The 15,028-nt window shown below is 32.2% G+C and overlaps 1 protein-coding gene across 5 annotated transcripts in view; it reads right to left on the bottom strand.

Moving 5' to 3' along the window:
* The window catches only part of LOC126924174 (oocyte zinc finger protein XlCOF6-like), a 41,544-nt gene that overhangs the window by 19,378 nt on the left and 7,138 nt on the right, over nucleotides 1-15,028 (bottom strand). For 2 of the 5 annotated variants that reach the window (XM_050738391.1, XM_050738401.1), the window contains exons 3-7: nucleotides 12,142-12,403; nucleotides 11,860-12,057; nucleotides 10,695-10,862; nucleotides 10,433-10,625; nucleotides 10,095-10,358 (exon numbers count right to left, since the gene is read on the bottom strand). In XM_050738391.1, the coding sequence (XP_050594348.1) occupies nucleotides 10,095-10,358; nucleotides 10,433-10,625; nucleotides 10,695-10,862; nucleotides 11,860-12,057; nucleotides 12,142-12,403 (1,085 nt within the window). Of the gene's footprint in view, nucleotides 1-9,481; nucleotides 10,006-10,094; nucleotides 10,359-10,432; nucleotides 10,626-10,694; nucleotides 10,863-11,859; nucleotides 12,058-12,141; nucleotides 12,404-15,028 lie in introns of those variants that run through there. The other 3 variants (XR_007713443.1, XM_050738412.1, XM_050738425.1) reach the window with 3 other exon arrangements.

The following is a 15,028-nucleotide window of genomic DNA, read 5'->3' as shown; positions in this document are numbered from 1 at the left end:
CTTGACGCCCTAGGCAATAGATTCATAGCTAGAGGAGACTATAACGACAAGCATACGCAATGGGGCTGCAGACTTGTCACAGCAAGAGGCAAAAACCTCTTGAAAAGCATAACCACCAACAATCACAACTACCTCACCACATATGAACCTACATACTGGCCCACGGACATTAACAAAATTCTCGATTTACTCCACTTTTTAATAACCAAAAATATCTCGCCTAGATATGTCCAAATCAACTCCTCGGCTGAACTCTCTTCCGACCATTCCTCCGTAATAGCAACAGTCAGTTCAGCAATAATCGAAAACCCACCTAATGGCCTTATTCACAACCAACTCACCAACTGGCAGCTCTTTAGAGAAGTCTTTAATCACTCAACCTCTGCCTCAATTTCACTAAAAACAAAGGAAGATATTGAAACAGCCACAGAATACATAAACGTGAGCATAATAAACGCTATCCGTTCCTCAGCACCTACTGAGACTTCTATCAGCAAACACGAATATCCCCATTACATATTAAACAAAATCACAGAAAAACGAAGACTAAGAAAAGTATGGCGGACCCATAGAACACCGGACAACAAACGCAAACTAAACAACGCAACCACGAAGTTAACCAAAATCATTAAAAAATACAAAAATGACTGTTTCCTAAAGCATCTCGTCAATTTGTCCCCCTCTGCCGACTCCAACTACTCGCTATGGAAGGCTTCCAGGAAACTCACGCGTCCCCCCCAAATAATCACTCCAATTCGCTGTCTGCAAGGCAGATCGGCACGAAGCGCTATAGAAAAAGCCAAGCTGTTCGCTAACTACCTATCCAACGTTTTTAAACCTCATTCCTCCAATACCACTCCGGAAATAACAGAATACCTGCATTCTCCCTTCCAAATGTCTGCCCCCATTAAACCTTTCACTTCTCTAGAGGTCACTGAATTAATCCATCGTCTGAACCCCGGGAAAGCACCGGGACATGATCAAATAAGTAATAAAGCAATTAAGGAACTACCCGTAAAAGGGATTGCACTCATTTCTTCAATCTCCAACGCAATTCTTCGCCTTGAATACTATCTCAAAACATGGAAATCGTCACTGATTACGCTCATCTCAAAACCCGGAAAACCAATACACGAAACTAGCTCCTATCGCCCAATTAGTCTTCTACACACTTTGTCAAAGCTATTCGAAAAGTTGCTAACGAATCGACTCTTTCCACTCCTAGAGGATCTGAAAACCCTGCCAGATCATCAATTTGACTTTCGGAAGCAGCATTCCACAATAGAGCAAATCCACCGAATAACACACAATATCAGCCAAACCCTCGAAAAGAAAAAATACTGCTCAGCGGTAATCCTTGATATTCAACAGACATTCGACAAAGTATGGCACGAAGGGCTTCTTTACAAACTTAAAAAAGTCCTACCACACACTTACTACTCTATCCTAAAGTCCTACCTAACCAATAGGCAATTCATGGTTAAATACGCAGACGCCATTACCACAACTTTCCCAATAGAAACGGGCATACCCCATGGCAGTGTCCTTGGACCCCTTCTGTTCTCCTTCTACAATGCCGATTTACCAATATCAACTGAAATAACTTTAGCAACATTTGCCGACGACACAGCGCTATGTCCCAATAATAGCCTCATCCACTCTCCAGCGAGGTCTCGACTCAATGGAAAAGTGGTTCCATAAATGGGGCTTCAAAATTAATGAAAAAAAATCCACACATGTAACCTTCACGCTGCAAAAACAAATCTGCCCACTGGTCTCCATTAACAATATAACAGTTCCTAACAAGGACACAGTCAGATACCTGGGCATGACTCTGGACAGGAGATTAACATGGAAACGACATTTCGTAGACAAATCTAAACAACTCAGGGACAAACTCAAAAAATTTTATTGGCTCATTGGCCGTCGCTCCAACCTGAGCACGCAGAACAAAATTACGCTCTATAAGACCGTAATAAAAACTGTCTGCACCTACGAAATCCAACTATGGGGAACAGCAAGTAATTCCAACATTGAAATACTCCAGCGCTTTCAATCGAAAACGCTAAGATCCGTAATAAATGCACCCTGGTATGTTACCAACGAAACAATCCACCGCGACCTCAAGATACCTATAGTGAAAGATGAAATACACAAGTCCAGAAGCAGATATAACACAAGAGTCAACAACCACCACAACCCAATAGCCACCCAACTACTTGACACGACGCACCAGATCCGTAGACTAAAAAGAACATACCCTTTAGATTAAATCCTTAGATCCTACTAGAACCAACAATATAAACTATTATAAACCATGTCATTGTATCACGCCAAATGAAGTTACTGAAAATTCTCAATGAGAATTTATTGTAAATATTCTAACAAATAAAAAAAAAAAGAAATGTGTATCCGTTTTCGACATCTCATGTTATATGAATTTCGGAAAGGAAGTTCTGTAACAATTGCCACGAAAAACATATGTGCTGTTTACGGAGAAAATGCGCTTTCATCTCGCACCTGTAGTTAGTGGTTCCAACGTTTCAGAGCTGGGAATTTCTGTTTAGAAGACAAGGAATGCTCCGGGCGTCCTCCTCAGACAGACGAAGATAAAATTCAGGATCGTGTTGAAAAATCACGAAGTTTGACAGTTCAAGAGAAGTCAAATGTTCTTAAAATACCTAAGACAATGATTCATAGATGTTTAAAAAAAATGGGGATGGTGTCAAAGTTGAACGTTTGGGTGCCCCATGAACTTACGGAACGGAACCGTCTGGAACGAACGACAGCATGCAATGTCATTACTTGCGCATAATAAACATGAGCCATTCCTTAAACGCCTAGTAACTGGTGATGAAAAATGGATACTTTACGAAAACCCTGAATGGAAACGTAGCTGGTCCCAACGAAATCAGCCATCTCAACGCTGTGCAAAACCGGGGTTACATCCACGTAAAGTTCTTTTGTGTGTATGGTGGGACTATAAAGGAATACTCTATTCTAAACTTTTATCTAGTGGTGATACCATTAATTCAGACAAATATTGCACTCAGTTAGAAAAATTAAGGGAAGCACTAGCTGAAAAACGACCAGGTTTAGTGAATAGGAACAACGTTATCTTCCATCACGACAACGCTAGACCGCATGTCGCGAAAAGCGTTACAAAAAAATTGTCTGAATTTAATTGGGAAATTTTACCACATCCCCCATATTCCCCAGAAATTTTCCCATCTGATTACCACCTGTTCAGAGCATTACAACACTTTTTAGTAGGTAAAAAATTCGAAAATATTGACATTCTCAAAAATAGCTTAGAAAATTATTTTAAAGAAAAACAAGAGAACTTTTATCGAGACGGAATAATGGCTCTACCAGAAAAATGGGAAGAAGTTGTACAACGAGAGGGGGATTACATTTTTTCATGAAACTGAAAGGTATGTAAACAATCTTAACATATATAACCGCTCGAAAAACGGCACGAACTTATGGGATGACCTAATATTTTCTTTCTTCCTTGATGATGACATTAAACCATGTTGAGTTTAATAGCAAAACTGGCTTTAATTTACTACAAATTGAATGCCGACATGTGTATATGGTTTCACTGAAATGTTGATCTCAAGAAGAAAGGTACAAATTCTACAACCTCTGCCTAAAGTCCGTTTTAAAGAAGGGCATAAATGTTGATCTAGATTTGATAAAATTGCAATCAGCAACTCCATCGTATAATGAAGAACCGCAGATATCAAGAAATACATGGAAAGGTACAAATTACCTTATTCCCATCTTTATCTTGAGTTATATAGGTTTTACTCTTTTAGCAACAACATGCACACGTAATGTGTAAGTTCCGATCGACAATCTCCTTGTGACACACATCAGTTAATATAATACTATTGTCGGGGCACACATACACACAACATGACTCGCAATATATGTTAATATATATAAAAATATATTAGTCAATAAATAATAATTATACTAATATAATTTAACTATACTAGATCTTGCAATAACGTTGCCGGTTGCGGATTTATTTACTTTTAACTAACGCTTTCTATGTTACTCTTTTAATCCAGCTGGAGGTGAGACTTGCACAATCTGTGGCGTCCTCTTTAAGACCGATATTTCCATAAGAATGACATATTTGCATTCACAATAATGAACAATTTACATTAAAAATATAATGGGTTTCCATAAGCCACTAACTTTTTAAAGTTTTCCTACCTCCTTCCCTTTTTAAAAAGGTTTCCTATTTTTACCAAGATTGCCACTAGTCTTTTTATATTTCCCACTGTTTATATATCTACAAGGCAATTAAAAAATCCCATTAAAATCAGTGATAAGTCACTTTTCCTGTAAATAGCGACGGTTATCGATGTGAACTTGATTTTTTGTTACCTCCTTTCAAATCGCTCTATTTAAGAAAAATGTTTTACATAAAGAGATTTAAAGAATTAAAGGAAAGTTTTCTTTAAATCAATCCAAGAATGAGCTTTAGCCTTTTCATGTGGATTAAAATGACGATATGTTGCATTAACTATGTTGTAAATTTTGAAAAAAGAATTGTTTTACCATTTTAGTAATTTTCCATATAATTTTTTAATCAATTAATATTTATACCCCGTATGGTACATGTATCGTTGTAACAATTATAAATCTTAACAATTTTTAGTTTTCGGCTCGTATGGGATCCACAGTGAAAGAGTTGATATTAGAGGTGTACAGATCGTCCCAAGTATCGGGATCCGAAACTTCGAGACGGGCCGATAGAAATTCGAACAGAATCAGCCCCGATTTATATAAATTCATATTGCTCCGACTCCCGAAAGTTTTGGGATCCCCAATCATGACTTGGGTACAAGCTTGAATGAACAGTCTAACTTCGGATCGGCTCGGTAAGAATCGAACTATTAAGAAAAAATAGATAGGAATGCTTCTTGCATGCTAATTTAACACTATAAAACATTGAATTTGTTGGTGAATCTGTGAAACAGTTACGTCCTTTCCGGTTTCCATAATTTTTTAATATATTGAAAACCTCCAAATTTTAGACAATTTTTTCCTGTACATATAACTGTCGGTTGATCATAGTTTCGAAATATTCGCAAAAAATTATCAATACCACTAGAGTAAATTGCGCTTATAATTGTGCGTCCATAATGGTATACGCGTTAGCATTGATTGCTGACCGCCCCCCTTTTTTTATATAGTTTATATAAACAAAGGTTGAGCCATAAAGACCTGTGCACAACTGCATATATGAGACTGTAAGAAATGTCTGCTATGATTTAATTAAAAATGAATATCATCAATCTGTTGTGTTTGGATTTGGGTTACTTTTCTCAATCCAGCCGCCATAAGGCAATCAGTAACGCTAGCACAAACAATAACAATTTTTCTAGTTCATAAAATAATGTCAATTATTTACCCCCTATTACTTTTATAATTAGTTTGTTATTATTCTATGCAAGCGTTCGCCACAAACGGGGCGGATTGAAAAACCTACCCTAAAACCAAACCTAATATAGTGATGATATTTATTTTTATTTGAGGTATAACAAACATTTCTTACAGTCTCACATATGCAGTTGTACAGAAGCAATACAACCAGTGTGCCTTCAGTTGTTTATATTTTTCTCTTTTTTATTTTAGCTTTGTCCTCTATGTAAAGTTATTAAAGAATTTTGTAATTAATTTAGAAATATTATCAAAATAAAAATAATTCTTTCAAATTTTAAATCTGGTGTTTATTCATCTAAGGCTTATCATCACCATTTTTTATATATATTCTCTTAATAATTTTATTTTGGGCTCTCAAACCAATTCCATCTGACCTTTGTCGAGTAGATGTGAATTTTGATCGGTTTCCACACCCCTCGAAAATGAGAATGAGGAACATTGAGCGAGTATGAAATGGTCAAGAAATGTACTTTAAATTCGTTCAGATGTAATCATGTTTAGTGTCACACTCATCAAAAAACATAAGCAATTTCGTTGATGTATATGATCTCAGAACTCTAAATTTAAAAGCATAAAAATTGTATTTTTTATAATCTGATGATTCAGTAGTAACTAGCAATGAGATATCGTCGGCCAGCAGTTAGAGATAACGCGGTTATTCTCTCCCAAGGAGCAGTTCTAAGAATTCATAGGGTAACTCTAATCCTATGCCTATTAAGATGAAAATACATCTATTGTAGTATCGTGGACAAAAGGCCTAAGATATCGACCGAACCGTAAACAATGTCGCGAGAGCCGCGGCATCGTCGGGTACATCAATGTGTCGTCGGTCCTTTCAAGTGAATAGTTTCGTGGAAAAGGCCTGCGTGATCCTGGCCACGGGCGTTTTCGGGACACGTGCGCGATAGGGCGGGAAAAGGCAAAGAGATGACAGAGTTAGTTGAGAAGCCGGCGAGAACGAATGCAAATGGCGTAGACTGTGAGTGTGAGTTGAGAAGCGAGAGCGTGCGAGTGCAGAAGCCGAAGACTAGAGCTGTAGAGTTGAGAGAGTCAGTGAGAGTTGTAGAGTTGTAGAGTTGCTAGCGTTGTAGAGAGATTGAGTTGTAGAGTTACAGAGTTGCGAGAGTGATTTGAGTGGAATAAGATTTTTGCGTTTAGTTCAAGTTGAACATTTATCGTTCTCTATCCGATTAATCTTTGTCATTTTTATTTGTCTTAAATAAACAGTATTAGGAGAATTTTACAAATCTAAATTATCCTAATCCTATCCTTTTTCCGATACTACACTGTTAATCGAGAATTATTCCATATTATATACATATTACATATATTATTACAAATATGTATGTAATATATATAATACATATGCATATGTTACATATACATATTATATGCTATGGGTTACATATATATATAATATATATATATCTGTGTATATATATGTATATATATATATAATATATATAATATATATATGTCGGAGATGGAAGGACACCGGAGCCTTCCCTTTGGAACTTTGGGAAAACTCCTTAATACTGTAATCTAGATTCTACCATAGCCGTAATTAAGCAATTGTCGTCATTCAATCCAATTGTATTTGTTCGAGATTTATGATAGTGAGCTTGGACTCGAGGCGACAACCAATTGTCAAACGTAGCTGCGGTCAAGGGATGAACATTTTGACTAACAAAGGCATGAAGTAATTCTATAGCTCTCCTTAAAAGAAATAATTGTAGCGACACTCGACAGTAAACATCCCAACGGTTTCTGTCCCGTGGCTCGCCACACGCAGACTCTATTCTTCGAGTAAGATGATTGCCAGATGTCAATGCATCTCCACAGTATATGTTTAGCTAGCCTGGGGACCCGTTATAAATCTTAAGATTTAGTTAACTAAAGTCCTTCAAACAGACAAATAGTCTTTGTCCCATCTACGGGAAAATATGAGAAACCTATTTTTCCACGAATGACGCTTCCCGCTAGCAACTTTCTCTTAAGGGCGGCTAGCACCCTTGCCTAACCACCAACATGGAAATTGATCAATTAACAGTAACGTCAATTTCCCTCACTTTCCGAATGAAGACTTTTCTCCACGAATCCGATGAGCTCGTGTCCTTAGACACACCCCATATAGTTTTCCTCGACAGCGTCACCGTGACGGAGAGTCACTCTCCTGTATGATCTCAATAACGATTCAAGTAACTCCCAGATACGTAATGATTGCTCTGTGCATTAACCTCGAGTACAACTTAGACACTCACGAAGGATAAAGTTCGGCATCCCGTTGACCGCGGATTCGTTATTGAGCCTAGGATCATTGTCATTAGCTTCTCAAGTATCTAATTATCGCGATCACTTGTCAAATTCTATCATAATCATATTTGCACTAGTAAATACCTCTTCTATTGCATAATCATAACGATTCGTTTCACGCCTTTAACCCTAACTCTAATCTTAACGTCAACCCGATATATATCATATTATATACATATTACATACTATATGTTACATATGTAACATATATATATATATATATATATATGTTATATATATATATATATATGTTACATATGTAACATATAGTATGTAATATGTATATAATATGATATATATGATGTATGTAATATGTATATAATATGATATATGATATGTATATATATGATATATATATATATATATGTTATATATATATATATGTTTTATATATATATATATATGTTACATATGTAACATATAGTATGTAATATGTATATAATATGATATATATCGGGTTGACGTTAAGATGTTAACATGTCATATAATATGTATATACATATTATATACTAAATATTACATATATATGTATGTGCATGTATATATTTATATACCATCTATATCCTACATAGGAACAATATCTACTTCAAATGACAAATCACATAATTGATATGAGATTATTACTGCAACGGCATCCGCTTTCGAGTTAACTAGCAAAATCTGTATTTAGGAATAATATCCCCTTATCTTCATAATGATGTTCAGAATAAAGTGTTACTTTCAAATAGAGTCCAAATATGATAGTGAAAAGATAACATGTTGCTTCACTTTAATACATTTTCTAAAGCTTTAACACTAAAATATCTTTGGAAACTATCCAAAAGATAGAAATTAAATTAAATTTTTATTTGTTTAGTTTTTCAATTCAATTTTTAATTCTTGTATGATTTGTCAGTAAGTGAATATGTATATCTAAAATTTAGAATAAGTAGCGGATTTAAATTGTTATCATTTAAATAAACTCATACTTTAACCCTTTGCACTCGGAGCATCTTGGACGTTACCTACCAGCAATTCGACGCCACTTTATTGCGAAAACGTGAACCTAAGAATCAATATATTATATAGTATAGCTTTGGAACCAAGTATTGTAATGATATTTGATTTACATGAAATTGTAGACGTTGAGGATCATATTTTTGCCACAAAATGAAAATTTTATTCCTTATAATTTTCTACAGTATGATAAATTTTAAAGCAATTCGCAGTATGCACTGCAGGTTGGTTTATACATGTTTCACAATAATAAGTTGTTTGACGTCTTCCACTCAGTGTCTTCCTATCAGAACAAACAATACAGTCCAGTTTTTTTTTTCTCTTACATTAAGAATATGTAATTTGCTGTTCAGTCTATTATCCGACAAAGATGTGAGTGAATATGTTCTTGATTCCCGAAAATTACCTCTCAACTGATTTATAAGACTTTTGACAAACTTGTAATGTGTCATTGATTTTTTATTTTTTCTTCTTTCTGAGGTAAATTACGAAACCACAAAATTATTAATTTACCAAATTTATTATTAATTTACCAAAAGAGTATTACTTTTCCGATTTCCTGACTTATTAGTACAAGGATCTATCCGTAACGCTCGACGCTTCAATATGAACTGAGTTCAGCTTTGAAAATCTTTTTCTCCAGTTTTAGACTTGTTTACTTATATCCTCAAATATCACTATACAATGCCAGGTATACTTGTATACCAACCTTTCTTCTACAACTCATCCTTAACGCTCTTTTCAAGTGGAGTAGAGAAGCGCTCGAACCATCGTGAATGCACTTCTCACGTTCTCTTCTGACGTAAAATCTACTGATATTTTTTTCATATATCTTGGCAATTGTACCATATTTAGATTTTCTTCCTTATGCTATTTCAACAGAAAACTTCAGGGAAACATGCATTTCTCAGAAAGTTGCGGTGGAATGAGTTCATCCTCCGTAATCACTAATAAGCTTTGATATCCTCTCAGAGAAGACATCCGAGTGGTATGTGAGACTTACAATGTCCCCTTTGAAAAGACATCCGAGTGCAAAGGGTTAAGAATTGAATTTCAAAATTCGTAATGCTTATATCATAAAAACGAAACTTCAGACTATAAAATGGAATAAAAATCAAGGCTTACTTTTTTTCATACTCCTTAATGCTTATAAATTGTTGAGGATACTCCATTAAAAATGTAATGAAATTTGTTGCACATTTATATCAATTTGTAATATCATTTTAAATTCATCTTTGAAATAAGTTTCATATGTTACATAATGCCACATATATTTTTATACTATGAACTATAATACTAGATCAAATACAATAACTTCTTACATGTACAGTTGATGATTCCGTAGGGGATATAGAAAGTGAATGTTCTGAAGCATTTGAGTGATCTGCTTGTGACTGTTCTGATTGTTGCTCTGGTAATTGCTGCTGTGATTGTATCTGTTGAGATTGTGACAAATGCTTTGCATGAGATGTATTAATTCCATGCCTACGTTTCATATGCTTATTATAATTTGGCCAATTTGTAAAATGATGTTGACATTCTAAACAACTATATGGACGTTCGCCAGTATGTTGTCTTCTGTGTGTCTGAAAATAAATTTTAAAATGATATTATTTTTTGCTTTTTAAATAATACTGTATTAGTCATTTAATTAACTTACAGTTAATATTCCTTTAAATCGAAAACATTTACCGCAAAATTCACATGTAAATGGCATTGCACCAGTATGTATTCTGTGATGTTCCCTTAAGGTACCTTTTTCTCTAAAAGTTCTTCCACATACAGCACATTGATGTGGTTTAGCACCTGTATGAACTGTCTCATGTTTTTTCAACTGTAATGGTGTTTTGAAACTGCAAATAACATTAAATATGTAAACAGTTACAAGTAAGTTATAAATTATATTTTTTTAATAAACATACGCTTTTGAACATTGACTGCAATTATATGGCTTATCTGCAGAGTGAGTTAAAAAATGGGCTTCTAGATTTCCTTTCTGAATAAAGCTCTTGCCACACTGATCACATGTAAAATTTCTAACACCAGAATGGATACGTTTATGTGTGACTAAATTTGGTTTTGTTGAAAATCTGAAAAACTTCTTTTATTACTCGCATACTACTAGTACTTTACTTATATATCACCCAAGTGTAATGCTAAAATACATGAGGTACTAAAATTATAATTTTGAAGTTCAAGGCCAAATTTTTTTTTATTGTATTCTCACAAAAAGGATAATATGTATTACAATAAAAAATAATTTGGTATTTACAGCTTAATTGACTCTTGGACTGGTAATATTTACAATATTATTATTTATATTTTGTCAGCTTATTTTTATTAAAACAATTCAGAAGATGAAAATTTGGACAAGTTTATGTACATTCAAAAATTAAAATATAGAACAAAGCAACTCCTTCCAAATGTAAGCTTCAATCAACATCAAAACTTCGTGAAAAATTTCATTATGGTTATAAAAATCAGATTATAAGAATATTTACAGCATAATGGTTGCGACATAAAAGCATGTATATGGACAAGTCCATAAAGAAATATTCCTAAGAATAATTATTTTATGAATAATTATTTTGAAAGAGATATAAAAGCTAAAGAAATTAAATAAATATATTGTAAATATAATATTGAATTTCTAAAATAATCACATCAGAAAAACTTGTGTAATGCTAAAATAATATTTAAGATAATATCAGATTATGGCACATGGCTTTTTTGATATTTCTTCTTAAAATTTAGACTTGAATTCTAAAATTAAAGTCAATTTTACAATGTACTTTTTTAGCAAATCTTCAATAATTTAGAGATGTTGATTGAGTCAATCATAATATGTGTAATATTTTAGTATAGCACATAGGAGATATTTTTAACAAAATAAAATATGAAATTATTAAATGATATATTTTAATCAGTACTTATAAATATTCACAATATAAACTATAAACGTGTGCGTGCGCACGTACACATACAAAGAATATACATTATAAAGTGATATACAAATAAATAAATTTATATCAATAAACAAAAACAAAATTAATATATATATACATATGTATATATATAAAGTTATACCTTTTGTCACACTGATCACATGGAAATCTATTTTTCATAGTATCTGGTAAATGACACCGACTATGAATATATAATGCACTTTGTTGTCTAAATGCTTTCCCACAGGTTTGGCATACATGAGGTCGTTCCTCACTATGAATTGCTTTATGAGAATCTAATACCTTTTTATGTACAAATGATTTTCCACAATCTTCACAACTTTATAACATATATTAAATAGTTTTATTAGAAGATTATGTATATTAAACAATTTATACATAACTTAATAAACCTGAATTTTACCTGAATTTTGTCTTGTTTTTGTGTCGTTTGACATGAGTAAGAAAACCATAATATTTATCATAAACTTTACAACATAAAGCACACATATATTTTGCTTGTTGATTGTGAATAGTTTCATGATGTTCTTCTAACTTTTCTAAACTAGGTAATTTATCATTACAATCAGTGCAAAGCCATGGATACCTATTTATATTTTCTTCTCTTTTGCGTTTTAATATTTCTACTGTATGTGCTTCTATAATTTCTAAGTCTGTATCAGTACCTATATTTAAAAATTACAGCATAAATATAATTTTTCCAATATACTATCTGATATAATTAACATAACTTTTCAGTATAGATATACACAATTAGAACTTCACTTAAGCATATATTAAAATATATATGATATTAATTACTATTTAGTAAAAATCATATATAAAAAATTCGGGAATTAAATATTAGTACATATTAAAGTAACAAAAGACATCAGAGACTGACACCATATCTTCAATTATTCATTAGACCAATTTAAGAATTTTGCTGTATTTTCTTGGTGTAACTTTTTTACTATATACAGGAAATCAACCTTTTCATCCGAATCACGCCTTCTATTTAATAATAATGCTCATATAAAACATAAAGTATCCAAAAATTATACCGTTTCTAAAGACTTATAAATCTGTGTGAAAAGCGGCATTTAATTTCGTTCAAATGAAAAGGACTTTTATTGATAGATGTAATTATTGTAAATATTGTGTCTAATATTGTCGTTTTAGTTTTGTGTATTTCATGGGTTGGTTGTTATTTCTGCCATTAATTACAAGGTTTGTAAAATTGTAATAACATTAGTTTCATCTATACATTGTAGGCAATATTTTTTTATAAAATAAAAGACATCAGTTCATTACAATCATATGATAGATAGAGAGTATTTACTGTTACTTATTATTATTTTATACTATATTTACCATTTATAGGTCCAGTATTGACACTGTGAGCGAGAAGATACTAGAAATACAGAAATGGCAATTGGAAATGATATAAGTATAAAATCAAAGGCAATTGTATGTTATAATATAATATAAAGATATAATATAAATATAACAACTCTATTTATCTGAACTATATAACTGTACTTCATATAATAGAAGCTGACCAATTTTCCTCATTTATTATTTTTTGTTGATATGACAGGAGCTCATCTGACAGGAGTTCAGATAAGTGAATTCGACTAACAAGAGTTAATTATTAGGCATAACTATAATTTCGTTCCAATAAATGAATATTATGTAAATAGAGTTTTACTGTTTTAATATTTCAATAGGGTAGAAAAAAAGCTGTTTTCATCTCTTTATTTTATTTTAGAAAAATCAAGTAATATAGGCAATTCGAATCTAAAGTAAAGAAAGATTTATTCAAATTCTAATGTTCATTAGGGACATTTTCTGCTTCGAAATTTGGCAAATTAATGATCAACTGCTCTAAAACTTCGTTTACAGAAGTATTCTTGACAAATATAAGATCTTGAACATTCCTACTAGATTCATGAAATGAGTGCTGTTCAAGATTCTTACACCTTTTCCTACAAGAAAAAGAGATATTTTTTCTCATGATATTAAAGAAACAATGATAAAAAAGTACCGCCTCCAGACTCTGGCCCTACATGTTCCCAGTTTTGGAAATATTCCATATGGAAATATTGTGTGAGAACTTTGTCCGATCAAGTCGCTTTACTGAATTATAATATTATAAAACTATAATCTCTTATATATAATCAGTTTTTCTCTTCTAAATTTCGGAATTCGTTTAAACATTCGTGGCATAAAAGTGGATATTTAAAGAAAGAAACCTTTCATTACTAAAATCTGATAGATTGTTGTTTTACAATGCGAGATGATGAAACTCATTGGTGAAATGTATGAGGAGGATTTGTACTTGGCATATGCTTGGCATATAAAGAGTATTTATATTTCAAGCATGTTTTTTCGGAACAATTGTTTGTTCGCTATTGTAACAATTACATTGTAATCGCTATTGTAACAATTACATTGAATAAACTTGCTGTTATCGTTATATATATATATAATAAATATATAAATATATATAAATATTTATATATTTTTTTATATATTTATATATATATTTTTTATTTATTTATATTCTGTATATATATATATTTATTTATTTATTTATAATTAGTACTCCAGTGTTTCGGAATATATATGTATATTTCTTTTTGAAATAACTAAACTAATTGAAATGACAGGCAGTATTCGAAATGCACAAAATAAGAGTAACGATATTACATGGAATAGTTACGATAATTACATATTGTTGGACATCGCTGAACTGAGGATAAATAAAAGCCGTTACTCATCTGAAAAAGATTAAAATATCTCAAAAAAAGAGAGGTGAAATTTAATTTTCTTAAACAATTGATTTATTTCGAAAAATTTTCACACAGATTTATAGGTCTTCAGAAAGGTCTCTTGTCCTCTTTTAAAAAAATTTTTAAGTTCAGCCAATGGCAATTGTGCACAGTTTTAGCAAAATCTGTATGCGTTAGTCATCGATGTTTCATTTTAAATAAATAAAGCTTTAATAGAGCTCTATAATTCAATAATTCTTTAATTAAATATAAGAAAGTTGCGGAAGTACAGGGACCAGCTGAATAACATTTATAAGCGAGCATGAAGTGATCTCTTATGAAAAAATAAGGAAAAAATGTAGAATAAAAATTTTTCATATGACGTTTACGAAAAAAGTGAGTCTAAAAATAGAATAATATTTGAAGATTAATTTCGTTAATTCCAGGCTGGACAGGAGTAAATAATCAACAGGAAATTATTCAATATGTGAGAGTAAGTTGGAAATGTATAATAAAATTTATTTACAAAATGTTTTT

The sequence above is a fragment of the Bombus affinis genome, chromosome 2, assembly GCF_024516045.1.
Source record: "Bombus affinis isolate iyBomAffi1 chromosome 2, iyBomAffi1.2, whole genome shotgun sequence".
Classification (NCBI taxonomy): Eukaryota; Metazoa; Arthropoda; class Insecta; order Hymenoptera; family Apidae; genus Bombus; species Bombus affinis.
Note: the sequence above shows the minus strand (reverse complement) of the source record. Positions and strands in the feature narration are given on the sequence as shown.